Source organism: Anser anser, assembly GCF_964211835.1.
Source record: "Anser anser genome assembly, chromosome: 6".
Classification (NCBI taxonomy): domain Eukaryota; kingdom Metazoa; phylum Chordata; class Aves; order Anseriformes; family Anatidae; genus Anser; species Anser anser.
In genome coordinates, this window is record NC_139726.1 from 6,074,101 (window position 1) to 6,101,462 (window position 27,362).

Below are 27,362 nucleotides of genomic sequence, written 5' to 3' on the forward strand. Positions count from 1 at the left end.
CCAGTTTCAACAAAATTACAAGGCTTTCACTCCTTATTATCATCCACTTCTAGCTAAGAAAGGTGCAATGGGGTGCATGCATCAAAAGGTGGCTAAGGTTTAACCAGAAAAGTTTTTTGTCTGCTAATCCACAGAGGCAATGGGAGTCTGAAGGAAACATCTGCCTTCTTTTATTCACTGTAAACTCATCAGCAGCTACTGCTGGCTAATACTGTGATTGTTAGAACAAGAGATTACTCCCAATTGCTTGTAGCATATGCTGTGAAGCAAAGCATGCCCACTGCTTAGCTTCACCACTAGCCCCTTTTTGCATAGCAGGGATATTTTGCTTAATATCATGCATGTTTTAAGGGAAAGCTTATTGTAAATTTATTGCAAGAAGTGCAGACAAAGGAAGACACTGGAATTGTAGGTGTCCACTGCTGATGCTACTTGCACCAGGAGGACCTACTGGACTCTAGAGCCAATATCTAACTTCTGCTTTTTTTTTTTTCCTTATAATTTTAGTAATCTCTGGAATTATATATTTTGCAGAAAAAAATATTGCCTTTGGCTGACAAAGTGGGAGGTCTGGTTACTGTAAGGACGTCAGGGCTGAACTGCTAGCTATGGAGTTCTGTGGAGGCTGATAAAAAGAGTTGCAAGAAGCACTTCACTGGGTAAAGTCAGCCTAGAAGGGATAAGCTATAAAAAGGGTCACAGGAAATATTAAGTTATTGTAAGGTCAAAATGCATTAAAGCCATCAAAGAGAAATAGCTGCTACCTAAAACAGAGAATTTAGCAACTTGTGAGTCCCATTCAGTACGTAGAAGAATTGTGTACATTTTGTATGATGTTCCGTGCAACACCTGTGTTTTATCTTGAAACCTGCAGCTCCTGGTTACCTTATCAAAATCAACCCTCACCTGAAATATAGCGTGTAATCATGCTTTTTCTTTAACCTGCATTATCACCTTCAACATAGGCTTACTTTATCTAACTTCCCAGTTTCAGAAAGCATAATGTCATGGAAATCCTTTCTAGTTTTAAACTGTGGCCTTCACACCCTTTACAGCATTGAGTAACACTGCTGCATATGAAATTCGGTGCTTCAGTTCTTACTGAAGAGCATGGAAATGCTGACGTTAACACCATGGGGAATGGGATTAGGGCTTTAGCGATGCTTGCTGACTGCCAGCAAGCTTGCACCCAGGATATTTAGGTAGTGGAAGGCTCTCTCCACCCCCAGCGATATGCCCTATCAAACTGTAACAAAAGGAAGACACAAACATGTCTACATCAGTTCCATTAAGGCTGGTTCCCAAGGCAGGTGGAAAACCTATCAAGCTGCTGATGTCTTTGGGTCAAGGTGCTAGGCATTTTTCAAGGGGAGGGGAGAAAAAAGAAACGTAAGTCTTTATAAAGTCATGCCAGCGCCTGGGAGGTTTACGATAATTTGATTTGCTCTCCTAGTGTCTGATAATTTATTTAGTTTTCCTATGAGAGGCTGTAACATTTTTGTTTGCTATTTTGAAATTGGAGCTCCTCCACAGAGGCCAAGGAGTGGGACTAGAAAGGATCAGAACTAGTTATAATCAACAAATGCTGAAGTCTGCCTGATGGGTATTGAGATGGGATTGTATTTAAGAAAGTTAAAGAAAGGTAGAACAAGGTAGAGATGTCAGACAGAAAAAGAGGAGAGACAATATGGCGTACGTTTACATAAAGGTGCCTTCTGAATTCCTTGAAAAGACAAGAAAGTGTCTGCCCAGCAGGGCAAAGAGCCAAAACTGCCCCCTCCAAAGCAGAGCAAGTTTGGCCCTGATCCTAAATTTCCCACTTAAGTACTTCCCTCAGTTAACTTGGAATTGAACTCCCTTGGATTTATTGCCTAAGCGAGAGATGCCGTAAGCGATAAGCAATGTAAAAGAAGTTAGTGCTACATTTTCATGGTTACTTGTTCATTTGTAAGGCAGTTGAACAAAGACAAAAACAGATCCCAAGTTGAAAATCAGTTTGAACTCTCATGTTTTACTCAGGCCAAGACTGGACCTCCCACGTTACTTAAAGCTTTACTGAATTACAATGCAAATTGAGCTGGAACAAGCTCAGTTATGCATAAACTGAAAACCAAAAGTGAATCAAAAAGCACAACAGTTTCACTCCCTGTAATTGAAGGAAGCATCTGTTGTCATAGAAATTTTTGTCTGATATCAATACAAAACCACTAGCATTACCTTAAAGTGCAATTTTTTGTATAAGGTGAAAAGTACATTAAAAAGTTGAGGGACAAAAAAAAAAATAGAAATCCCTGTTTGAACAAGTATTAATTTGCTTCTAGTTATTTTTTCTTGGCTTCATTTTATTTTGGTGAAGAGAGAAAGACAGTCTCTTCTGATCTCCAGATGAAATCCTTGGGTTTTAACACAATGGTCTTGGGACAGCAGATTAGCCACGAGTGCATTATGGTCTTTGAATGTCACAAAGCTTAAGGTCATTTGAAATCTAGATCCAAATTTTATTATTTGGGGTCATTTTTCAAAACAGTGAATATCTGAGCTGTTTTAAAAGTGAAATTGGAAGTCAAATACAGCACAATATACAGCTGGAGGTCAGAAGCCTTATTGGTGATGTGAGATCAAAAGGGGGAGAGAAAGAAAGGGGAAAAAAAAAAAGATTAATTCAGAGTTATGGTTGCCATAACTCTTTGAACTCATCTAGGTTTTGATGAGTGTTGCAAGACTTTTTGATGGTTCAGCAAGAACTCTAGATCCCTGTTAACCTTAGTAAGCAGAAGCCAAGATTATAGCATGGATCAGAAGAGGTGGAGAAAAAAGGGCAAAGAGGGTGACAGTTTAAGGGCTTGAATCCTAGCAGCCCTTATAAGCATGGGTAAGACCTCAGGCAGGTCACTGTGCTGAGAGATCCGTGAGCCTTGGCACAGGGCAAAACGCAAATGTAGCAGCCAAACAAGAGCAGCCATGTGGCTCCAAAAGCTGCCAGTGCAGCAGTATCTGTGCCAAAGGAATAGAGCAAGTGACCAGGACACAAGAACCTACAAAAGCAATAATTCTGTGCATCATATTGTTCATGTTCATTATTATTCAGGGAAATAATTAGGGTATCTAAATCTGCTTATCTAAAGATGTCTGATATACCTAAGAGAGGAACAGAAGGTTGTTCTCCCATTAGATAACAGTTGGTGGGTTTTTGCATGCTGTTTTTTGAACATCATTCCTATTTTGAGGTTGTGGAGTGGGTTATGATACTTTCACAGCCCTGTAAGTAGAGATGTCTTGAAAACCAGAATTGCTACAGCATTACTATTCAAGTTGTGGTCTTACTGCTGATTTGCCAAAAGTCATCACAACCTTAAGACTAATAAAGGTATTGTAGTGCTACATTTTAGCTGCCAGACCCCTCGGTACCTGCAGAGGCATGTAGCCTGCTCCCTACAGAGGAGCATGGTGCTCAGCAGCCACTCAGCTCCGCACACGGGGAGAACTGCTGCTGATTGCTGCTAACAGCAATGGGACACTGGGAAATCCCATTGTGCCCATAATGCCTGAAAAAGGGTAGAAGCCATTCCACACAAATGTTCTCCAAGCTTCAGACTCCTGACTCTCATTCTCCAGTCCAACCACTGCTAGTTAACATTTCTTTCTTGTCTTCCACTCAACTATCAAATTCAAACACCTTCTTCCATGTAAAAGGCAAATCATTCCATCAGACCAGCACTGCCATGTCTCTAAATCACACCACCTCTTATGGGTTCTTCTCCCAGCTACCACGACAGGCAAGGAGAAAGAGCAGACGAGGAGTTCGGGTACATGCCTGTGGCATCTACCACATCTACCTATCTCAAAGCATCATAGTCACAGCATTTGCTGTGTTCGGACTGCAGATGTTCGATTTGCCAAAACAGTGAGATCTTACTGTTGGGTGTTGATAAATACAGGGCCTGATGTGAGATGCAAAAATTAGCAATAGGATTTCCAATGAAATCTAACAAAAAAGTTATCTGGTTTCCTCTGGTTGAAGGAACAACTCAGCTTTTGATTCTTACTCGTATGAATCAGTATTATAAAAAGGTAAGTACCTTAACAACTTCTAGTGCAAAAAGGTCTACTTAGTCTTTAAGTTTAATTGAGCACAAAGATGTTCCACAATCCAATCTATCTAAATCTAAAGCCAATCTATCCCATTAAGCCCGTTCTTATCTAAATGAACATCTGAGAATATGTTTTCCAACCAGGAAGGTAAAGCTTTAAGTAGCATTTGGTCTGTCCACAGCTGCCACAAAAAAAAAGTTCTTACTTGTTTATCTGAGAATCCTTGTAAGTAACTCATCTCTCATTTTTCTGATTTTTACTGGAGCTTCCCCAAAAGACCTTCTACACAAAGCTCACCATATTCCAGAAGGATGTATGGGAGATATCAAGCCTCTGAGTTTTAGATTCTTAAATCCAAGTTACTTTTCTTCTTTTTTTATTATGACCAACCAAACCTTATGAAAAGATGTTAATAAGTCTCTAGTAAAATCTTCCTTTTTTTCCCAGCTGCCATGTTCTTCATTTGATATGTATCTGCAGGTGTCTGTGATCCCATGTGCGTGAACGGAGGGAAGTGTGTAAGCCCAAATGTCTGTGACTGCCCATCTGGTTGGAGGGGAAAGCACTGTAATAAACGTAAGCATTTCTACTGCCCATCAAACAGATCATTGCTTATTACTTAGGCCAGTCAACACCAATTGTAATCTTCTTTTAATATTAAAAAACAATACAGTGCATAGAATTCATTTTGCTCCTTCAGCAGTTTGAAGAAAAACAATTTTAAGCACAAGCGATACAAAATGCTGTAAACATTTGATGCATGCAAAGGAAAAAAGCTGTGTAGGGGAACCCTGGTTCTGCTTCATGCAGCTGTCTGTTACACATCTTGTTATGGAAATTCATTTTTATAGTATTAAACTTGAAGCATTGATTTTATGTTTTAACAGCTTCACATATTTTGTTATACTTTACAGAGAAATGCCATATATTTCAAAATACAGAACTATTTAAAGCCTGCTATAAAGCCTTCCAAACTGATATACTCTCAAGGTCACCAGATACATTTTGGTGCATAATTTCAAGAAAGATGTGTTCTCACTCTGTAACTCTACCATATCTGACTACTGTTACATAAAACTATCATTAAAAAAAAGAAAACCTCTCACCCTAAAATATTTTCAAGGAGTATTTTTCCTTATGTGGTTATTCATTACCATGATGTTGACAGATAAACTGAATAAATTTATAATCCAGATGATATACTGTATGCAAACCAGATTAAAATATTGGATTTTTACCCTTTGGGTCCTGGTAGTATATATGATTTTAGAACCAGTGTTTTGAAATTATAATATTAATAATTTCTTCAGAAATTCTGCAGGAAGTCTGTCTCTCACTTTTTTGGAAATTCTGAATAAATAATATATATATTAAACATACGAAACCCTACTATGCAATCCTATTTATTTATAATGTGGAACACATAATACGCATATAACACATAGGAATATACCATATGAACATATCATATGGAGAGTATTCTTAACTGACAGTGAGCTGAACATTAGAAATAGCCAAGCTACCAGTAGGTGGTCATCAAAGATATCTTAAGAAAGAAGCAAATATCAAAGAATCCTAAACACAAATTATCTGATGAATAGAGCACATCTATTCCTTTGGAAATTAGCCATTTGAAAAGAAACTAAGCAGGTCACTCTCTCAGGCAGATTTTGAACGTCTGAATACGTTGTTTACATCTTCTCACTTGTTTCATGTCAATCTGTTCAGCTGTTTGCCTGCAGAAATGCCTGAACGGTGGCGAATGTATAGGTCCAAACATCTGTGAGTGCTCTGAAGGATGGGTAGGAATGCTGTGCCAGACCCGTAAGTGCTGCTCTAATTATGACAGTCTTGTAGCCACACGTGTTGCACCAGAGATCTTTGCACATTAACGCATCTACTGTGTTTACACTACATGTAAAAGTCAACCATAAAATGATTAGCACCTGAATTCTGCCTCTTGTTTGTCAGAACTGTCGCATGCTGTCAGTAAAACTATTATTTTCAAAGACATTTCTGGACTCAACATCCGTGTGAGGAAGAGAGCTGACAACCTTTACTTACGCAGATGCTGAGCTTGATTTGTCAGACAAAATTAATAGGTTTTAAACTCAATGATTTGAAAGACTAAATAAAAAAGAGGGGTCAGGGACAAAAGGAAATGGAGTGTCCTGTTCAGCATATCCAGATGGCATTAGGCACAGGAGGACACCAGGTACCTGTTAACCTAGGAGCCCGATCCTGCAAACCCTACGCATTCGATGTGACCACTGAGGTGGTTTTGCATGTGCAGGTACTGAAAAAGCTGGAACAGGAAGAGCCCCATTATTGGCCATTATACGGGGTCACTTCAGTGTGTGCACGTTATTAGCTTTACGGTAAAAGGGCATGAAGAAAATATCAAGGCATTATCCCCTTTAAAGGGTAATCTTCCTTTCCTCTCACACTCACAAAGCATAATTACTTATGGAAATCTTTTGTCAGTTAAATCCCAATGGTTGTGTAATTGTTTCTTTGTGCCAGCTGTCTTCTAGTTCAAACATTGTAATGTTTAAAGTTATTTATTAGCTGATAACATATTCCTGGTTGAGTTTACTAAATAAATAAGCAAATTGTGCTTGCTCCTGTGCAAGGCAAGTAAGACTTACTATCATTACCAATTTCTGCTATACTATGAAGACACACAAGCCTGAGCATTTTTTTTTATCTATTTAATCAGCTCCTTTGAAACTTTCCTTCAAATCTGTTCAGTTGATAGGCACTCTGCTTTTACTATTTCTTCCCATGTTTCCACTGGAGTGGGCAATTAAATCAGCTTTCTGTCCAAAAGGAGCTGCCCGAAACTCCTAGGTCTCACAGCAAACCCAAATAATCACCAAGTGGTTGGAATTTCACTATTTTTTAAACAGGAAGAGAGAAGACTATTGTCGGAGAGCAGATGGCTAGGTCTTATAATGTTGCTCCAGGGTATTCACAATGAGGCAGGGAGGAAGCAGGATAACCAGAAAGTCTTCATCCTCACAGATGTTACATATAAAGTTTTGCATGAAAGTGTAACCCCTGAAAGCAGGTCTGGTTTTGTACTTTGACATGGGAGGCCGTGCACCGGAATACAGAACTCTGTACAAAAAAAAAAAAAAAAAAATTATTTATCTGTCTGAACTCAATGAGTCCTCGCAGTGCCACCCTTTTTCAGAAGCAATTTGGGCTGGTTTGTGATTCTGGGACTTGTTCAGGTGTAGGAGGAAGGTAGATAACAGCAGCTTCATTCTTTGTTTTCAGCCCATCTTTTTGTGCAACTGTCCTTATCAAGATGGCAGAGGTGGAAATGTAGATGCAGGTTGCATCCCCACACTGAACACCGTTTTTCCTCACTAACTTCCTATCACATATCTGGTAGGGTGACCAAACCAAAGGATCTATAGGAACTCCTGTTACTATTTTCTAGACATTTCTCAGGAAAAAAAAAAAAATGTGTTTCAGTCCTCTGTACCGAGATAGCTAGCCAGAGCAGGCCATTAGGCCAGCAAAAGAGACAATGGACAAATACTGACAATTCATCTTTTTTTTCAGTTCTGTTGCAATGAAGATTGCCACTGTCCAAGTCAGAAAAATTTTATCTCTTAAGTATTTTGAAAATGCTTCAGAGAGCAAGACTGAACTCTGTGGTCAGATGTAGCAACACAAGTTGTGGAGCTTGTATCTAATTTGGAACAGGTCTTGGAAAATCCTCCAAGATTGCATTTTGGAGGAGCAGTCATGCAAGCAAAAACTTTGCCTCTTTTGCAATGATGCGCAATGAAATTGCATTTCCATTTAATGCGGTGAATTACAAATTTCTCAATGTTATGATCAGTCAAACTCACAGTGACATTGCAGAGATGTCTGTGCAGGCTGTTTTTCTTACAGTTTTACCAGTCTCTGGCTACCGCTGCACTGCAGAATTTGGCAAGAATAGGAGTAGGTTAAGAGACTTTCAGGAGACATTGTTTCAGCAGTATTGGATAAAATGCAATAGTTCTCTTTTATCAGACTGTAAATAAAGAGGTCAGTCGAGAGAATAGTTTTCTTCCCCACTCATCTGTAACTGCACAGAATAGCTTCTGAAAGAGAATCAATAAAATAGGTCATTTGTCCCAACAAATACGGTGTACGGTGGAATACACACATTATCCTTGATAAATACCTATGACTTTATGGCCATAGGTGGTCATAGAACAAGGAATAATGGTCAAGTTTCAGACAGCATTGCAAATGTAAGGAAATTACCTTTCAGGAAGACAGGTTAAAAAATGTCATTTGAAATATTCAACGTGCCTTACCAAGAGAAAGTAGCAGCTCCATAGATTAGGCTCCCTCCATTAGAAGATTTTTTCTGTTCGACTCCCTCTTTAGCTTTCATAACAGCAGCACAAATGTTCTAAAAATTCCCTCTTGGAAAACACAGGAATAGTACCACAGGATCGCTGTGTTTTCCCAAAAAATTATCGCCTTCCCTTCTTGGCTCAGACACCCATTCCAAAGCTCCATGCCCGTGGGTTTCCCCTGCGTCCTTCACTGTTAGCTCACATCTCCCTTTTTCTTGAGCTCAAAAAGAAATATTAGACCAAAGCAGGGAAGACCTGATGGTACAATCTGACTACCCTGGTAGATTTAGCCAAAACACAACCCAGCAAAGTCATAAGGCTTCTGGCCAGAGATATGAGGCAGTTGTTTAAGGATCAGAGTGCAGGATCAAGGTATAACTCTAATAATTAATTATAAAGTATAAGAAGGTTATAGTTGTGAAGGATCTTCGTCATTAAAATTCATGCTGCTATCTTCTGTTCTAATATTATTGAACCCATACTGCCTTCTCATTTGCCCTTCAGAATATCTTCTCTTTATTTGCATGTAAGTGTCAAGCTTACAGCCTTATAATTTCCTCAACATTCTTGCTCCTTCTCTCTCTCTCTGTCTTGAACAACATGTCAGACAGGCTTGCTTCTAGCTTTCCTGTGTAACCCTTTCAATCCTTAAAAAAAGAAAAATCGTAAAAACGATTGCCATTTGCATGCAAATTATAGTTCTGTTCTTTTAACATCCAGGGATAAATCTCTTTCTGTAATGGGCATTTATTGATTATAATTTTGTCATAAGCTTAGCTTATTAAATGACTTTCTTTGCTGAATCTGTACAGGATAATGCACACATAGCCTGTGTCATTTTCAGTGTTTAGAGGCTTAGCATCCCTTGTAAATACATTTATGAAATATTCATTTGAACTTCAGCTATGTTATTATCCTCTGTGATTTCAATTCCAATTTTCTTCCAAAATGTTTTTAACTTTTCTCCTAACTGAGCTCTTGTTTTTCTGAGCACTACAGCAGGAAGCAGTGGGTGGAGAAGGAAAGACAGGCAGGTAGCAAAGGATAAAGGAGGGAATCTTTTCCTTCTTTTTTTTTTTTTTTTCTTTGTTTACATCATCTGAGAATCAAAGTAACTACAGGTGGAAAAAAAAGGCTGGTACCTTATCTAACATCTGTTCTTCTGCCAGTGCAGACCAGAACACCCCTAGCAGAGTTAGGGATCTCCAGAAGAGTCTACCTCTCTTTTCCTTACCTGACTTTATTTTATCCCGTATCAAGAAAAAAGCAGAATCAATTTCCATTTTACCTGTGCCTAAGTTCATATCAAATTATATGTACTAATATCATACACAGTTCTCTCTCTTCTAGGACAAAGGCTTACTATACAGTGGAACAAAACTGCTGTGGGCAAAAGGAGCCCCTTCTGCTGTCAATGCACAGACTAGCAGAAGGTGGAAAGTGTTTTGTTGTTTTATTTTCTCTTTTTTATTTTTCCCATGAATGAAACTTTTAGATTTTTCCAGTTATAAATCTGAATTCTTTCAAAGTTTACGGAGAAGCTGAGGAAGCAGTTGGAAGGTGATCAGCACACTGTCCTAGCTCCAGTGTGATTTCATTCCTCCTCTGCCCCATCCACAGCTGGGATTCAAACTTGGGCTTCTCCCACTCAGAACGAGTAATTCAGAGGTTTGGAGGTGCCCATTGTGGGTCTAGAGGATTGTTTTACAACAGATAAACCAGTTGCAAACAACAAAACCAAGTTTGCTTCTTGTTTCAACAAAAACGACACTTTTTAGCTTTTCAAAATAGATAGCTTTTCAAAGCTAGCTTTCCAAAACTATCTGATCTTTAAGGTCCCTTCCAACTCAAACCACTTTTTGGTTTTATGATTCTAAAATAGCAGACGTATTTCAACTAGCTCTTACAGTAGGAAGGCAAGCTTCTAGCTGTAGGTCACTTGAGTCCTACAGCAGAAAACCACCTGGCACAGCTGGCTTTTGAAAAGGATCACCTGCAGGTCCCCAGCATGTTTCTCTTCTGGACATGGTACGGGTCAGCAGTTTTGACCGAAGCACGAACCCTCACTTAAAGAATTTGCATGAGCTTAAATCCGTGTCAAAATCAGATCCTAAGACCAACAAATCCTGGAATTTGTTCCTTTATCCCCACAATTTGTTGAAGTTGATTTTCTGTGAAAAGCCCTTTGTAGGGATACATGAAACTTTTTCAGATCTGAACAAATACTTGGCTCAGTAGTGAAGGAGATGGTATTGGAATGTAAACATACTTTATGTCTTATGCTTTATTGACATGTAATGGCATATAGTTTATATTCAGATCTTAATGGTGCATGGCTAGCTGCTTTCCTATATGGCTCTCTCTGACAAAAAAAATATAATAATCCACTTGTTGATATTTATTTGGCAATATTTATAGAAGTCTTAACTCATGAGATCTAATTAAAATACTATGGGATGTGTGTTCTGCTTGAATTGGTGCCCTATGAATTGGCTGTTGTCTTTCCTCTATGCCAAAACAATGTCATAAGAACATAAACTGCTTGAACTGAGCATGAAAAAATGGCTGAAATTTGAGTAATTCAACTGATTATCTTTTTATCTCCTTAAAAAAAAAAAAAAAAAAACGATTCTTTTATTAACAGAATATCTTTAAATGGATAAATGATTTACATCAAATAAATGTACTCTATAAGTACTCTAGATAAGATTAAAAACTTTTATTCTGATTCCTTTATTGATTCTTTGAGACCATGAAATTACATGCCCTTGTTTCCAGAGATGTAAAGTATGCAACTCACAACATTCTCCCTTTTATTTCTTGTAATAATATCACTTTGGGGAGTAAATATTTAACGTATCTTTGCATCTCAAGACAAGAAAGGATCTCTTAACAGCTGTTATTTAATTTCAATTGGAACAAAAGCAAATCAATTTTGACACGAATTTGACCCAACCATCAATGCCCAGAAAGTATCTTGGCTTTCCAGATCAGGGCTTGCTCTGATCCATTTCCTGCTGAGCTAAGGTAATTACTTTGGCACTCTTCTCTTTCCCCATCATTGTGGAGAAGAGATAACGAAAGATAACTGTAAATGTAACAGAAACATAAGCATGAAAAATCCTGTGGCAAACATTTTTAATGCCTACATATTATTTGTCCTTTTCTCCGTCATATGAAAACTACAGAACCATGATATATTTTGTCATATTGTTGTCATATCAGTTTTTAAAGCATGTGAGTATTCCCTTTCTGATTACAACATTTAGAGTAAGTGTATTTCTAAACAATTTTTTCTTTCACTTGTAGCAATTTGTGAGCAAAAATGTCTGTTTGGAAGCAGATGCATAAGACCAAATGTCTGCGCTTGCAGAAGTGGCTACACTGGCTCAGCATGTGAAAAGAAGGTAAGGTATCAGCCAAAACCATTGGATTCTTATAGTAAGGAGGACAAAAATAGCTGAATGTAACTGAAATAGTTTACAGGAAAAGTTCTTGATAACCTTATGAAATACGTAAATAAGGTTATAAAGGAGTTTAAAGGAAGTTTAATGACCACTAAGCTGCCGAACTAACCCCATATACAAGTTCTGCATGTAATAGTTTAATACCTCAGACATAAACATACAAAAGCTGTGTCTACTTTGATAGTGAGGGTCATCCTTAATACAGTTCTTCTGTCCAAAGCCACTAAGCATCTGCACAGTAAACAATTCTCCTGGCTAGGGCTGGATCTGCCTCTCTCCTCCAAGTAACTTCCTTAGAGGCTCTTTTCCACGTGAGCTCTCCCAGCCTCTTTTGTTGCCTGCTGCTCCTCCACCAAACGGGTGCTCAAACATGCTCAAACAGAGCCACGGGGACTAAATCCCTGCACCCTTTCAACGGGAATGACAGACGCTTGAGTGAGTGTCACTTTTTTTCATAACCTGCATGACCTTTTTCTCAGAGAATCTTCTCCCTTCCACAGTCACAAACATCCAAAACATTTCATATGATTGCCACTGTCAGGGGCCACATTTCTAGGCCACAGTCATTTCCTGCAACTGAAACCCTACCCCACTCCAGTGGCCCGACTTTCCCAGTCCCCAGCTTTCAAAAGGGCAGGTTGGCCTCTCATTTACCTGTACACAAAGGCCAGGGGAAAAAAATCAACATATTTTCATTTCAATTACATTATGCATTAGAGATAGCATGAAAATCTATTCAGATAGTCACTTTATTCTGCTAATGATAATTAGATTTTAATATCATAATTAAAGTTCTATATGGATTTTCTTAACAAGTACATCTCCACACTAAATTACAGCTCCTATATCAATAGTGAAATGCAGCTGATGTAGATAAGATGAGTAAGCGTTTCAATTTTCTATATATATGTATAAAATCTATCAAACAGGTTGGCTGTAGAATATGAAAAGATGGTGTGCTTTTTATCAAATAATTAACAGAGGAAGAATTGATACAGGAATAAGGATGCAAGAATAACTCCAAGATAAACTGGAGCTGTTGTCTGCAGGTGTTTATATCCAAGGGACATTTTCTTGGGAGGTCAAGAGTTGCCCTTTTTGATAAACCAGACAAGGATTAGCAGGATTGTTTTAGAGCACTATTCTAGGTGTGAATGTGTGAAGTATGATATTTGTCAGTTCACAAATGAAGTGGAACTCTGTTGCACTTCACAGAAAATATTAAATCAAATACCAGGCTTCCTTTTACACATGAATAAACTATTACACAGTAAATCAGTCCTGAAAGAAAAAGAAGGTGGGAAAAGACTTTGCATATTATGTAAGCCCAAAATGCCAAGCCATCAATGAAACATGTAAACACATGGGTCTCACTAGCAATGATTCATCTCACATTTTTTTAGGACTGTTTGAAGCACTCTTTCAGTTTCATGGCTTCCCCTGCAGAAATACTGATTGGTTACACTGATGTCAACATGCATTGCTTTGATGTGAGGAAGAAACCATTCTAAATAAAAAAGAATTAACAGGTTTCCTTCAGTCTGCAAGCATTGCTTAGAGCTAGAATCAAAGTTAGTAATAAAACTGGTGGATTTAATGGCATCTAGTTTAAATTACATGGCTATATGCAACCAAATAAGCTACACCTCCAAAAAAGTCAAAATTACAAGAGATTAAAATACAGAAGCTTATTTACTAGCATGGATTATGGTAGATTGTGAACACAAGGGTTTTTTACACATATTACTGTAGAGATGTTGGGATGATAGGCCTTCCAAGAGTTAATTTATTGGACTGGATCGGGTATAAGTGAACAATTTGATCAGGCTTTAATCAATTTCTTCTCCAAACCTGTCAACTGTGGAAATTTCATAATTTATCTAAGTAATTTGTTGAAGTATTTAACTACATTATTAGACCACATTGTTGTTTTTCCTAACACTGGACATCAACCCACTCTGTTACAAGTAAAACTGATACTCCTTGGGGTAACCTTGGTGGATATGGAGAAAAGTCATCACAGTTCTTTTAGTAACAACATTTACAGATTTGAAGAAACTGAAATCTTCCCTGCCTAATTTTCTCTCATTTTCCTAAACTCAACCAACCAAGCATCAAACTCATTTCTCTGTTGCTCCTGTCTAAGCTCTCGCATGTTTCTCCCCACCCTTTCTGAAGCACTGTGGCTGGGTCCCAGCACTGCCAAGCACCCAGTAACTGCCTCCCCGTGGGGCTCCGAGAATCTCGTTAATACTTTTACAGCAGGAGATTTACCTTTTTCTGCTACAGCACTGCAACTAGCTCAGCTGTTCCACGCTGTTGATACCTTATCACTTGTTTCCCATTTGGCATCTGTGTGGTTGACTTTTCCTTTGTAAGCACCGTCTTTATTGTCTTTACTTAATTCTGTCTTATGCATTTCCAACTGTTTCACCCATATATCAAAAAAATTTTCATTCTAAGCCTGCTTGCACTGTCTCCAAATGTGATATTTTTCACAAATGTGGCATCTCATTGCCTAAGACATTAATTAAAGTAGTGAATAGTAGAAAAATCAGGGTTTATATGTACCCACATTGACAACAAACTATTGATAAAATTATTTTTGATAATGCTTCTCAGACAGGCCTACCCCCTTACTTTGTTCATCTGACCCTGACTTATTGGCGTGATTATCTGCACCAACTCAGAAGCCACCACAAAATAAAAATGTATCTGCTTATAGTGGCTAGAGTGGCTGATAACCATATTTTGCTTAAGGGGCTTATAAGCTGATTATTTATTAATTTGTCTTAGTGACTTTCCAGATGCCAACTTAGTTTGAATCTTTGGCTGTCATTCTCTTGCTTCTCCTGTTTTTCTCATCTAAAGATATATATTACATTTATTGGGACTATTTCTGTCCTTCAGGACTACATAGAGCTAATCACTGCTGGTTCAAAAACCACATCTTTAAGTACACTGGGGTGAACCCTATGAGGCCCCACTGACCTGGATAAGCTGTTTCATGTAAAACTCCTCTTACACGCTAAGAGTTTCCATATGGTGAGTTAATGCACAGTAGCTGGAATACTATAAATTTAAATCCCAGTTTATTGCCCAGTCATTTAACCTTGTAAACAGGCCCTAAATCTGACTTTCCTGAATCTAAATATTCACTTCCTTCCATACTCTTCCTTGAATTCCTATTCCCTTGCTAATTCTGATCACGTTAAGCCTTTTGTCACATTTAACCTTTCTTTGAAGACTGCAGAAAAGGCACTGAACACGTTAGCCTTGCCTGTGTCATCTGCAATCCTCTCCTCTTAGATTTACCACCATGTTTTGCTATGGGAGTTAAAATTCTTGCTTTGCTCTGCTTCTGTAATGAATCTTCAAATAGTGGGAAAAATACAGTAGCAGTGGCCTGCAAAATTTGTCAAAAAAAGTGGATTAAATTGGAGCTGGGCAGCCTCTTCCCTTCCCCCAGTAGCAGCTGACAAGCGATGCTCTAGGTGACTTCACCTGCAGCTAACTCAGTCTTGTCAGCCTCCCTTTCCTGGGGAAGGAGATGCAATGTAATTACCCTTTTTCCAGTTCAGAAGAGTGATTTCCTCCTTTGAACTTCATTTCTGGTCTTAACTTAGTCTCACAAAATTAGAGTGAAAGATTCATTTTAGCAATATATTTTTCAGAGTATAGGCTGAACACACTAAGAAGATAGATACAGGGAGCTGGAAATAAAAAGCTTCGCTGCAGAACTCCTTTTTTCTACAAACTAAACAGCGTCTGGAGTCTGGTTTTGCCAGTGCATTTGGAAAAGCTGGGCTGCCCATATTTGTTTAATAAAGTTATTCCCATTTCTCTGCTGTAATCTTTGGTATAGTTCCCTTTCGTGCAGTTAAAATTCCTGGAGGAACAATATACATTTTCCCAAATTATTCATCATCTACCTCCTAGTTCTCACATCTATATTGCCAAGTGATTTGCAATTCATTTTCTGACATTTTTGGTTTACTTTGTTTTGGAGTTGTGCTAAACAAAGCCTGCCAAAAGCATTCCTCAGAAGGCTAATGAACTTGCTAGAATAGCAATCACTCTCTTAGAAACCTTTTGCGTATTTTTAATTTGTATTGACTCCTTGAGAGATTCAGATAATTTAGCAAGTTTCATGGCAGACATGAAGACAAATGCTCCTGCTGACTTTTACTTTCAAAAGAGTCATTACAGCCCATTTGTTCATGGCTGGAAGGGATGACCCAATAAAAACCCAGACTAAACAGGCCTCTTCTCTAGTGGAACCACAGCTACCAAAAACTTTGACATGGGTCCCAAAAGCAACTAAGATAGTCACTGCATCATTTGCACAATAGGGAGCTTTCTAGAAAGATGAAAGGTATATTGTAACTGTTGTCTTATCTGATACCACCGTGTTTTCCTTGTTGTCATTCTTTTCTTTCTAAATGGGTTAAAATAACAGCATTAATTAAGCCAACAAAATTAATTTAAGCTAAACAATGTTATCTGGTCAGATATAAATGGTACCTAATATTACACTATGAGCTATCGTGATGCTGTATTTTCCCAAAAACAGTTTAAAAATTAATGCACTAGACTTGTCTGTCTGTCGAATGTTTATTCTAAGGCATAAAGGTACTGAGAACTCTAGCTCCTGTCAGAAAATAATAATTAAAAAGGAAAACCTTATAGCAGACATTTTTAACACTGGAATTTACCAGTGAATTGAACAGCAACAGGTCATGCATTCCCTACGAATGAATCCAGTGACTTACTTCCAAATATTAAACATACTATTGATTTCAGAACAGCCTGAAAACGCAAGAATTTTTCAAATAAACAATTTCTCATGTTATGCAACATTTGGTGCAGTTACTGACTTCAACATCACTATTACTTTGTTCATGTATACATCGAGAGATGGCAAATCACAAATCATGGTGCTCAAGTTATACGAGCTGCGTTCAGCATCTGTGAATATACAAGCTACTCATCTACAGAGTTTTAGGGAAAAATGGCTTGTGTGTTCTTAAATTTGACAAATAAATGGAAATAATATGAGATAAAAAAGGGAAAGTCATATAAAAGCAGTATGGAGCTACACATTGTGCATGATAGACTATTTGCTTGCTTATTACAAAGGAATGGAAGAGTACACGATTACTTCCTCATCAAATTACTGAATAACTTCAACACATATACTTGTCTGTGTATGCTCATTGTATTCACCCTGAAACTGGAAGGGCAGCATCCAAGACCACTGCAGTTAAATAGACTTGGAAGAACCCAAGAGCCGTAGGTTTGGGTTCTTGCTATTCTGGAGATCTCCATGTATGCTCCATCGTACTGATGACAAAGGCCTGTAAATGGTCTTTAAAGGTTTTAAAGAAATATGGTGTGGTGTCCAGTAAAATGAAAATCTGTAGTGTGTGCAAATAATTCAACACACTCATAACCTCAGAGAAGCTGAAAGCAAGCTTACTAAAATGTTCATTCTGGACTTCTGCTGATGTTTCTCTGAAATAAAAAGATGCTTGCTATATCTTAAGTTTAAACAGGACTTAAGAGAATTACTGATTTGGAAATTACAGTGTTCTTCTCTAGCTCTTTTAGGAGTTTCATGACCACAAGAAACCAAAAAGTCTTCTCTGATATGTTTTGACTTCATTTGACATGTTCCTTCACAATGGGGTTTTTGGGTGATCGCACACGTCTGTGTAACAAGAATACTTAGAAATTTCTGTCCTGTTTTGTAATATATATATGTTCCAATGTTTTTTACATGTTTTTACCAAAAGAAAGCAGTACGGGACCTTTGCAGCATTTTATGCTTCATTACACTTCCTATTTTATATATATATATATATACACATACATATGTATATGCATATACATTTACACACACAAATATATAGATATCTAAAGTACAAATATGTACTTTAGTATAATTATGTATACAGACATATGGAAATGTGTAATATGAGACAGGCATGCACCCACACATTTTTATTTGACCTCAAAAATATTTATTACCCTTCCAGATATTACACACAGTTTTTTCCAGTAAAATAAATCTTTACTCTAACTAAACCTGTCTAAACCCCAGCAGGCACTTGTAGAAGTACCCTCTCTTTTCATATAAAATAAATGTGCCATGTACTATACACAAATAAACAACTGCTTCCTGGATAAATCACTATCAAAAACTAAGGTAAGGTATTTTAGAGTCAAAGAGGGAAGTAACATTTGGATACATGATGCTAATATCAAGGATAACTTGTCATATCAAATACAGATATATCAAGATTAAGGAGCACCTTTCTTCTTGCCCTGAATAATAAATTAGTATCAACATTTTTATGTGCTTTCTAATACAGCTTTCTATAAAACTGCCCTTCAAAATGGGTTCTTAAATCTATGTGCTAGCATAAAATAAAGCTTTTCATATCATCTATTATCTTGTTTTGGGATAAAGAAAATTCACTCATGTATTTAAACCAAGATGATATTCATGGACAACTTCTGCTGTATGAAAATGGGATAAGTGCACTGAAACGTTTTCAGGCAAGAAGCCAACAATCTCCATGCGTTATGCAGAAGTGGCAGAGTGATTTTTTTAAGGCACACCTGCTTTAGATGAAAGAAATTGAATTCCAACTCCATAACTGTCAAGCGCCACCGCAAATAATAGAGCCTAAGCGGAATCATTTCAGCAATATAGCTATTTTCCTGTTGAAGCGATGGAGCAGAAATCAGCCTTAGCTAGATGATATCACTTCATGTGCATGCTTTGGAAACAGTTCCATTCATCATTTCACTGCTTAATCCCTTTCAAAAACATGTTCTTCACTCTCTGGTTAATAAAAACTTTGGTTACCTGAGTCAAAATTGCAAAAAAAATGTGGATTGTAATTTGGCCATAATTACTTAAAAATTCCAAGGAAAATACAGTAACTACGATAAATCATTTGAACCTTGCACATAATATTTCTTACATGACACCACATGCATAAGGCTGTTTCTTCTATATTCCCTTAAGCAGCTGAATACTCATTTCTTTTTTTGCAGCTACCAATAGGATGAAGATAACATAACAGCAGGACAATGAAGACAATCATTTGGGTATTGATAATCCGGCACTGACTGCATTTTTTGTTTGGGAAGATATAGTGTGAAGAAATTGCTAGTTTTCTCCCTTCTGCCCTCATATAATCACACAGAAGAATAAAAAACAGCCACATGTCAATAGAACTAACTTTATTTTCAAAACCTTCTATGGCTAGGCTCAAATTCATGAACTGCAGCTGTAGTGTCACCATCACAATGACTGCTCCTGACCACAATGACATTTTTAAATGATACAGAACATTTACAAAGACTTTTAGTGCCCTGTCGTTCTGCTTTCATGAAAATCATAAGGCATTTATAAACTTCCTCATTTCTTCCCATTTTTTAAACAGGTTTGTTTATTCACAGTCCAGAGAAAAATAAATAAAAAAGATACCGCTCCTACTGAGAGATTTCAGAGACTACCAAGGGAAAGACCTCAATAACATTTAACTAACACTAACTCCAGTTATTATAATTCATCATTCTGCTGAGTAATTGCTAAAGATAAATGCTTTAGTTTTCTAGGTTGCTAACGTGCCAGCATTTAATTAAGGAGGTACCAATACAACGCCTGTTGAAATGCTGGCATTACTTGCATCTGCACCTGAGTCCTTCCTTGCCCTCAGTTATGGCTATACCTTGCTCCTGAACAAGTCAACTGTTGACATGCTAAAGGTACATGAGTACCCATGTAGCCGTCTCACCTTAATCCCTTGAAACATTCCACAAAACTAGTTTTTGAATCATAACATAGATGCTTACTGAAATGCTGGGAAATCTAGATGCTCTCGAAAAGACATATTCTAATCTGAAAATTCAGATGATTATTTTTAGATTTTTTGCCTCACCTTACAGTGGCTAAAAGATGAGTAGCTTTTTAGATCTGGGTGCTTCATCACACAATGTGGCACTGCCATGGGATGTGATGGAGAGGTGGCAGAAAACCCAGAGAAGAGATGGAAGGAGTGCAAGGAAGGGAATAAGGAAACCGATTGTAAGTTAACTTGGAAAAAAGGGTTTTAAACTGTCACCACAGACAACTTTCAAGTTCAGTAAGGTAAAACCCAAACGATCTTCTGGGCATTCATGCTATCTTTACATTTCTCTTACTGGAAGATTCAGAGCAACTGTAGATCAAAACCTATGTGCCTTGATGCAGGAATACAGGAGTTCTGATATTCCCTCACTCTTCCAGAAGTAACTTAAAGCGAACAATCACACAAGTAAGGATTTTTTGATTGAACCTTCAGGGCTGCAACAGTAACTAGATGTAAGATTTGATCTGACCCTTGCTGTCAATTTATAAGAATAAAAAATACTGACTCTAAGACCTTAGAATACTGCAAATTAAGTGATGAAAAAGCTAGGAAAACTGGCAGTACTAACTCACAGAAACATTCCTCCTCTCTTTTGCCCAGCTCATAATAGTGGCTTTTTTTTTTTTTTTCTCCATGGCTAACTTTGTATATAGCAAAATGCTTTTAAATGTATCCATTCTAATTTCCAATAAATGGTTTTATATTATTTGTTTCTGAAGTCTTGCTTTTCATTTTATGTTAGGAGTAAGTCCAATATAAGTAGTTTCCCAAATGCAAATATATATAAACATACATATATATGTGTGTGTATATATTTGTATGTATATATATATATATATATATATAATTATGCTTGCCCCAGTCCTTGCAAGTTTCTTACTAAATCACCATTTAGTTGAAGGACCAGTCTTCAAATATATGTGCTATACTAAGAAAAAAAAAAAAGTCTTAATTCCATACGGATCTAGACCGCAATTAGTAATGCTAATATGAATTTAAGTTTTTAGCATTCACATTAACAGTTCCAGGAAGACATTAATACTAGAACAGAACGTTGGCACCAGATAAGTATCTACAAGATTAAATTTAGCGTGGCAATTATGGTTTTCTTGAAGTACAGATCCAATCAATAAAAAAGATTTCTATTACCTTGCCTCCATAATGTCTACAAGAGACAGTGCTAATGAACAAAATCCCTTGCCAAGATTGGATTTGAAAGCCTAAAACAGCTTTCAGTGCCTTATAGCTTCTTACTGTATTTCTAGGAGTGACTATTTAGGACAATGTACATCCCATCTATTTTTAGAAAATTAGCAAGTTCTTTTGCATCCTTGAGGATAGCTTATGCATGCTTTTAAAACAGAAACAATTGATGATAGGCAGCAACACTCAGGTCGCTATCTGACATCAGACTGCAGATAACCTACAGGTATGTACCGTACTTTCACAGACCACATCAATGTAACTCTCCTTTCCAAGGATGAATTTCTATACTGCTCCTTTTCTCTTAGCCACTTCAGCACTTCACTGTTTTTCTTCCCCTGACTGTTCAAGATGCTTTGCTAAGAAGCCACCAGATATGGCAATGGCTGCATTCTTTCTTAACTTGAGCTTTAAGCATGATATAGAATAATGTAAGAGATGTATATGTAAAAAAAAAAAAAAAAAAAAAGTTATATTTTACAAGATTTACAAGTAGAATTTTACAGGTGTTTTACAACTTATTGGACAATAACCAATCAGGATATTTCTTGCAAATACATTGTCTTATTTTTTCCTAAACTTTCCCCTATAAGCCATTCCTCTAATTGTTATATGTCCACAAGGACTGTAAGGAGCTTAAGGCAGGAGCCACTCTTATTAATTGCACTCTACCAACAAAAGGTACCAGGCCTTGTTACTTATAGTTCTAAGTTATTTACTTCTAGCTCGTAATTATCATCATGACTTCTAATACACTCTGTTTGCTGAAGACTTATTTCAAAATCCTGTTAAACCCTCAAATAAATTGAAATAAATTGAGCACAATAAATCATGATCTCTTGTTATGCGAATAACAAACAGAAGCATTAGGCAGAAGGGGGAGTGTTTTGTTTGTTTTGTTTTGTTTTTGCTAAATGTAAACATTTTTAAGAGCACAATCATTGGCAGATTTAACTCATTCATGCCTTATAATATTCACGTAGATGTTCAAACATTAAGGCAATGGCTATATTGTTTTTGAATTTTCATTGGTTTTGTTTTCAAAATAGAACATGACGCTAATGTTTTTTCTGCCAGAAAGCAGGAGACTGCAACAAGTACGAAGGAGTTAATTTTTTAACCTTAAGTTAATTAACCTTTGCCAAAAAGATGGGGGAGAGGGGCTATATGCATCAGTGCTGAAAACCTCCTAGAAATTGCTATGAAGCAAACACTTTTAAAGAGAAAATATCCATGTTAGCTGGCATTTCAGCAGAAAAAAATATTATATTTTTCTTCTCATATAAAAGGGCTTTTTTTCTCACATTAGGAAGTGGAGTTGAAAGAAGTGAATCTACTCCCTGAAGAATGGTAGGTGGATACTGCATCTTAATTCCTTTTAGAGTGAGAAGAAGAGCTCCAGAAATGTGCCACTTTCAGGGGCCTGCAAGATGTAATTCCTTGGTCTATCCATAAACAAGTACAGCAGTGGCTAAACAACAGAAGCCACTAATCTTGTCCTAGAGAGACCACCCAGAAGAGAGGGAAGCGTGGCCTGGTCTCTATGTGTGTTTAATGCTTCGTCCCCCTGCCAGAAAACCCCGTTCCACATGGATCACTGAGAAAACAGCAGATGATGGATTGAGACGAGTACATTTTTGGGCTCAATTCAAGCTGGTGACATATTGGGAGGGCCTGCCAACCTATATATCATGTCCCAGATGAAAAAGACTTTACAATACTCCACATACATAAATAAACAAACAGAATTATTCAGAAAATTATTTTCACTTTAAATAATTTAACTACAAAAGCTGTAGAGCATGACATGCTCTGTGGGCATAATACGACATCTTTATGCTCAATTAAATTTTTAACATTAATATCATTTGGAGAAGGAGTAGGCAAACACGATTATACATGGTATGGGTAACAATATGTACCTCTAAGATTATAGTTTATACTTCTGCGAAGTAATTCACAGTCAGAAGCTCTGAGGATGAGCTGTCACATTCAAAATTAATGTTCGTTATTAAGAACAAGCTTTTGTTGTCACAGCACGTGAAAACTAGAGCTCTAGATCTGACTCTCAGGCACTGGTGAGGCAGGCTGAGAACAAGAAGGTGGTCTCAGCCTTACAGGCCGTGAGCTAACGTCACACTTGCTCCCATGCTTCTAACAGCTGACATCTGGGAGACTTGGCATTAGGCCAGTTTCCCCTAGGAAGAGGAAAGCACGGCACAGATTCAGCGTGTGATTAAGTTAAGCAGGCTGTAAGCCCAGGGCTGGGAGCAGATGCAGGTAGGCGAGCACACAGGAGCTCCTCCTGCAGAGCGGCCTGCAGGCCCAGCCCTGGGAAGCCAGGCTCCCCAGGCTTCGGCGTCGGCCTCCCTGACCTAAGCCTTGTGGCTCAGGTTCATTCTGCCTCTGCTCTCCTAAATCTCATTTTCTTCCAGTCTGACTCCCAGACAACTCAGTTCCAAATTAGACACTGGGCTCTTCAGGCTTGGAAGGACCATGTCTTCCCTCCGCCCTGGTGCTGGAGCCTCTCCATCCACACCTCCCAAGCCCCTCCAGTGGCTCAAACAAAAGACAGAAGGTGATTCCAAGGAAAAACCCTCACCAGACAAATTCTCAATCTGAACCAGAATCAACTTTTATCCTAATGATCATAATTTTGTCAAAAATGTTTGCACTAACTACTCTCTAAATTTTACTCTTCTGTCATGATAGCGTTCCCAGTGGGATCAGGCAATTTTCCAGCTGATTTCTTTGATGCCTGGAAGACTTTTCTTTGTGTGTAGGGTTTCAGTTTCAGTTTCAACATGTAACTTGCTGGCATTATTAGTCACAAGGAGGTAGGAATTACTGTTGTGAAAAGCTTAATGAGAGAATACAGATGCTTTTAATCAGTTTGCTTTAAAGAGAGAAGAAGGAAACACTTCAGGTCTGCACTCAGGTCTCCTTTTCTCCTTTCTTTTTTCCCCCAAAGCAGACTTGGGCATGCATTACTCGTGATTGATTTATAAGACTACTGGTGTTGTCAGGGGTATGTGTCAGGGGTAAAAGATTTGTCCTAATGGGGTAGCAAAACTACATTAACTGATTCAAAACCTGCATGCCATCCCGATACTCTTGATGTACCAAGCCACCAGAGGTTATCACAAACATCAATGTACATGTGTCCAAGAGAGTACAGCCAAGCGTTTGTGATCACCAAACCTGGTTATTTGCTGGCTCAAAATGAAGCAGTCTGTCTGTTTAATAACACTAGCCGCTATCAACCTAACACTTTCATTCACTCTTTAATACAGGGACTATTTCAAAATCTTTCTCCTGCTATTAAAACACTTTAAAAAGCTTATGCCCCTATACATCAAGCAATCATTTTCCCCTCAACAGCTATGACCTGCCATCCCTTTACCAGACCAAATTGCTGAAAAAGGCTGGAGGTTCATGAAGGCAAGTGGCAAGAAGAAACTGCAGAGATTTCCTGCAAGAGATAAAAATGACCAAAATACTATTTACACACAAAAGGAAATTCAAAACTGGCTTTATTCTCTATTTCTCCATACATAACAAGAAAATAGGAAGAAAAAAAAATGAAAATAGGAAAAAAAAAAACTTCTTTAAGAAGGAAACTATTTGGAAACATCTGAGAACGAAGATACGACTTCAGAGGTCGGTACAGACTGGGTGACAAATGGATTGTGAGCAGCCCTGCAGAGAAGGACATGGGGGAAATGGTGGACAAAAAGCCTGACAGGAGCAAGCAGTGTGCACTTGCAGCCTAGAAAGCCAACTGCTCCTGGGCTGCACCAAAAGCAGCATGGCCAGCAGGGCCAGGGAGGAGATTGTCCCCCTCTGCTCTGCTCTCCTGAGGCCCCACCTGGAGCCCTGCGTTCAGCTCTGGGGCCCCCAGAACAAAAAAGACAGGGACCTGTGATATCAGCTCCAGAGCAGGGCCACGAGGGGGTGGAGTCAATCAAGGGGCTGGAGCGCCTCTGCTACTAAGAGACACTGAGAGAACTGGGGTTATTTAGTCTTGAGCAGAGAAGGCCCCAGGCAGACCCTATGGCGGCCTTCCAGTACCTAAAGGGGCCTACAGGAAGGCTGGGGAGGGACTCTGTCAGGGAGCATAGTGGGAGGACAGGGAATAATGGCTTTAAACTGAAAATGGGTAGATTTAGATTAGATAAAGGAAGAAAATCTTTGCTATGAGGGTGGTGAGGCCCTAGAACAGGCTGCCCAGAGAAGCTGTGGGTGCCCCATTAGGCCAAGGCTGGTCTGGTGGGAGGAATACCTGCCCATAGCAGGGAAGGTGGAACAAGATGGTCTTTAAGGCCCCTTCTGACCCAAACCATTCTATGATACTATGATTCTATAACATAAGCAGTGAGTGAAACAGAATTCTTGTAAATCATAGAATCAGAGAATATCCCGAGTTAGAAGGGACGCAAAAGGATCATCAAGTCCAACTCCTGGCACCACACAGGTCTACCCAAAAATACAGACCATATGACTAAGAGCACAGTCTAAACGCTTCTTAAACTCTGACAGGCTTGGTGCAGTGACTACGTCCCTGGGGAGCCTGTTCCAGTGCGTGACAATCCTCTCAGTGAAGAACCTCTTCCTGATATCCAGTCTGAACCTCCCCTGAGGCAAAGACCATAGCTAGGAAAATCAAGGTGGAAAGCCATCATTTATTGAAAAACTGAAAAAGTAAAGTTTTAAGTCATAATGCCTGGAAAAAAAAAAAAAAAGAAAAAAAGAAAAAAAAAAAGGCAGGAAAGAACCTGAGCAAGGTTACAGATGCAGCAGAAAAGAGCTGGGGATGGAGGACAGTTAGGATCTAATTTAGTAGCTTTTACGCTAGAGACTGCTTGGATTAAAAAAGAAGGATAAAGAAGGTTTACATAAGATAATTGGAAATAATTATAGACCTATAAGGTGGAATGTGTGAATGGGAATCCCTTTAAAAGGTTAAAACATTGATCACAAAGGGGCTGCATAAATGCTGATCTTAAGCTGGGGGAATCTATCACCAGAAATGATTATAAAATCTGTATAATCGTGGTACTTGTGTTTTTAAATAATTGAGGGAATCAAACTCAAATCCAATGAGTTAACTTGATATAATTGATCTGTAGATGCTAAACACACGGTTTTGCAGAGAGTGCATGAATCTGCTGTTCTTGTATTTGCTTTAGGAAATTTTATGGGTTAAGAAAATTGCACTTGTATTAACTAGGGCTTCAACACAAAAATCAACTAGTACTGAAAAGAGCTTTGAGGGAATGTTAAATTTGTTCTTCCACCTCAAATATTCCTGAAAATATTCACAAAGCAGAATGTACTGGAATAAGGAAAATGGATTTTCTGCTGAGCTCTGACAGGCATCCCTACAACAGAAAGGTCTGGCATTTGAGCAGGGACTTGAACCCAAGTTTTTGAAGGCCTAGTCCTGAGCTGCATATTATATAAACACATAATTTCTTTCGATCTATATACAAGAACTGGACACATGAAACTATGAAATGAAGAAATCATGTGCAGCAAGGCAAGGGACCTTCCACAGGTCTGATAGGACACTTCTGCCAAAGCCAACCGTCTCTTCCCTGCCAAAGACCATGATCCAATTGCAATCCTCCAAGGGACCAAGGCAGGCAACCTGGCACTACAAATCCATCCTAATGTTTGTGCGGCACTTTGTGTCCATGACAAATCCTAATCTGCACTGATCAACACTGTACTGATGATTGCAGAACTGCAGTCTGTTACTGCCTGAGCATGCAGGAGAGGGTTTTGCCTATGTGCTTTAGGCTGAGCTCTGTCCTTGGGCACAAGGGCACAGGAAGATGCATCTGTACATTTGAGGGCTAAATTTAAACGGAGGAGAAAAGGCCACATGAAATACAGAGTTCCACTTTGGATCATTTCATGCTTGGATTTGGAGTCAGTAGCTTTAAATTTTCCTAGTTAAGAGCGTGCACCTGCAATACAGTCAATTTTATGCAAGTTAGGTGTGCTCACAGGTTCTTCATGGGCTGCTATAGTAGCTCTTATCTGAGCAAAGCTTGTACAAAATTATTAACAGAAAGTTGGGGGAAAAAAATCTTAAAACAACAGAAAAGCAAATTAAGCAGGAGTTCAGAAAGTTTTCTGGCTAATTTTGAGCTCAAGCTTTCTCAAGATCAAAGAGTCTCACAGCCCTCACTTATACAAAAGAAGGTGCCTGAAGGAAAGGAGAATCCCCTCTGACTCTGCAGCTGTAGTGAGCAGTACAAAGCTTCGCCTGCCCTACTGAAGCCAGGCCAAAAGTCCTTCCA

General features: G+C 38.4%; 1 protein-coding gene and 1 long non-coding RNA gene across 3 annotated transcripts in view; one reads left to right on the plus strand and one right to left on the minus strand.

The window, feature by feature from the left end:
- Positions 1-20,555, plus strand: part of LOC310901963 (von Willebrand factor D and EGF domain-containing protein-like) — a 178,788-nt gene extending 158,233 nt beyond the window's left edge. Inside the window, exons 26-29 of one of the 2 annotated variants that reach the window (XM_083842703.1) lie at positions 4,573-4,668; positions 5,821-5,916; positions 11,769-11,866; positions 18,992-20,555. In XM_083842703.1, the coding sequence (XP_083698829.1) occupies positions 4,573-4,668; positions 5,821-5,916; positions 11,769-11,866; positions 18,992-19,006 (305 nt within the window). In that variant the 3' untranslated portion in view covers positions 19,007-20,555. Of the gene's footprint in view, positions 1-4,572; positions 4,669-5,820; positions 5,917-11,768; positions 17,843-18,991 lie in introns of those variants that run through there. The other variant, XM_083842702.1, reaches the window with a different exon arrangement.
- Positions 5,991-27,362, minus strand: part of LOC310901969 — a 116,942-nt gene continuing 95,570 nt past the window's right edge. The window contains exons 3-4 of the long non-coding RNA XR_014586354.1: positions 7,959-8,195; positions 5,991-7,212 (exon numbers count right to left, since the gene is read on the minus strand). This is a non-coding gene — a long non-coding RNA (uncharacterized lncRNA). The remainder of the gene's footprint in view (positions 7,213-7,958; positions 8,196-27,362) is intronic.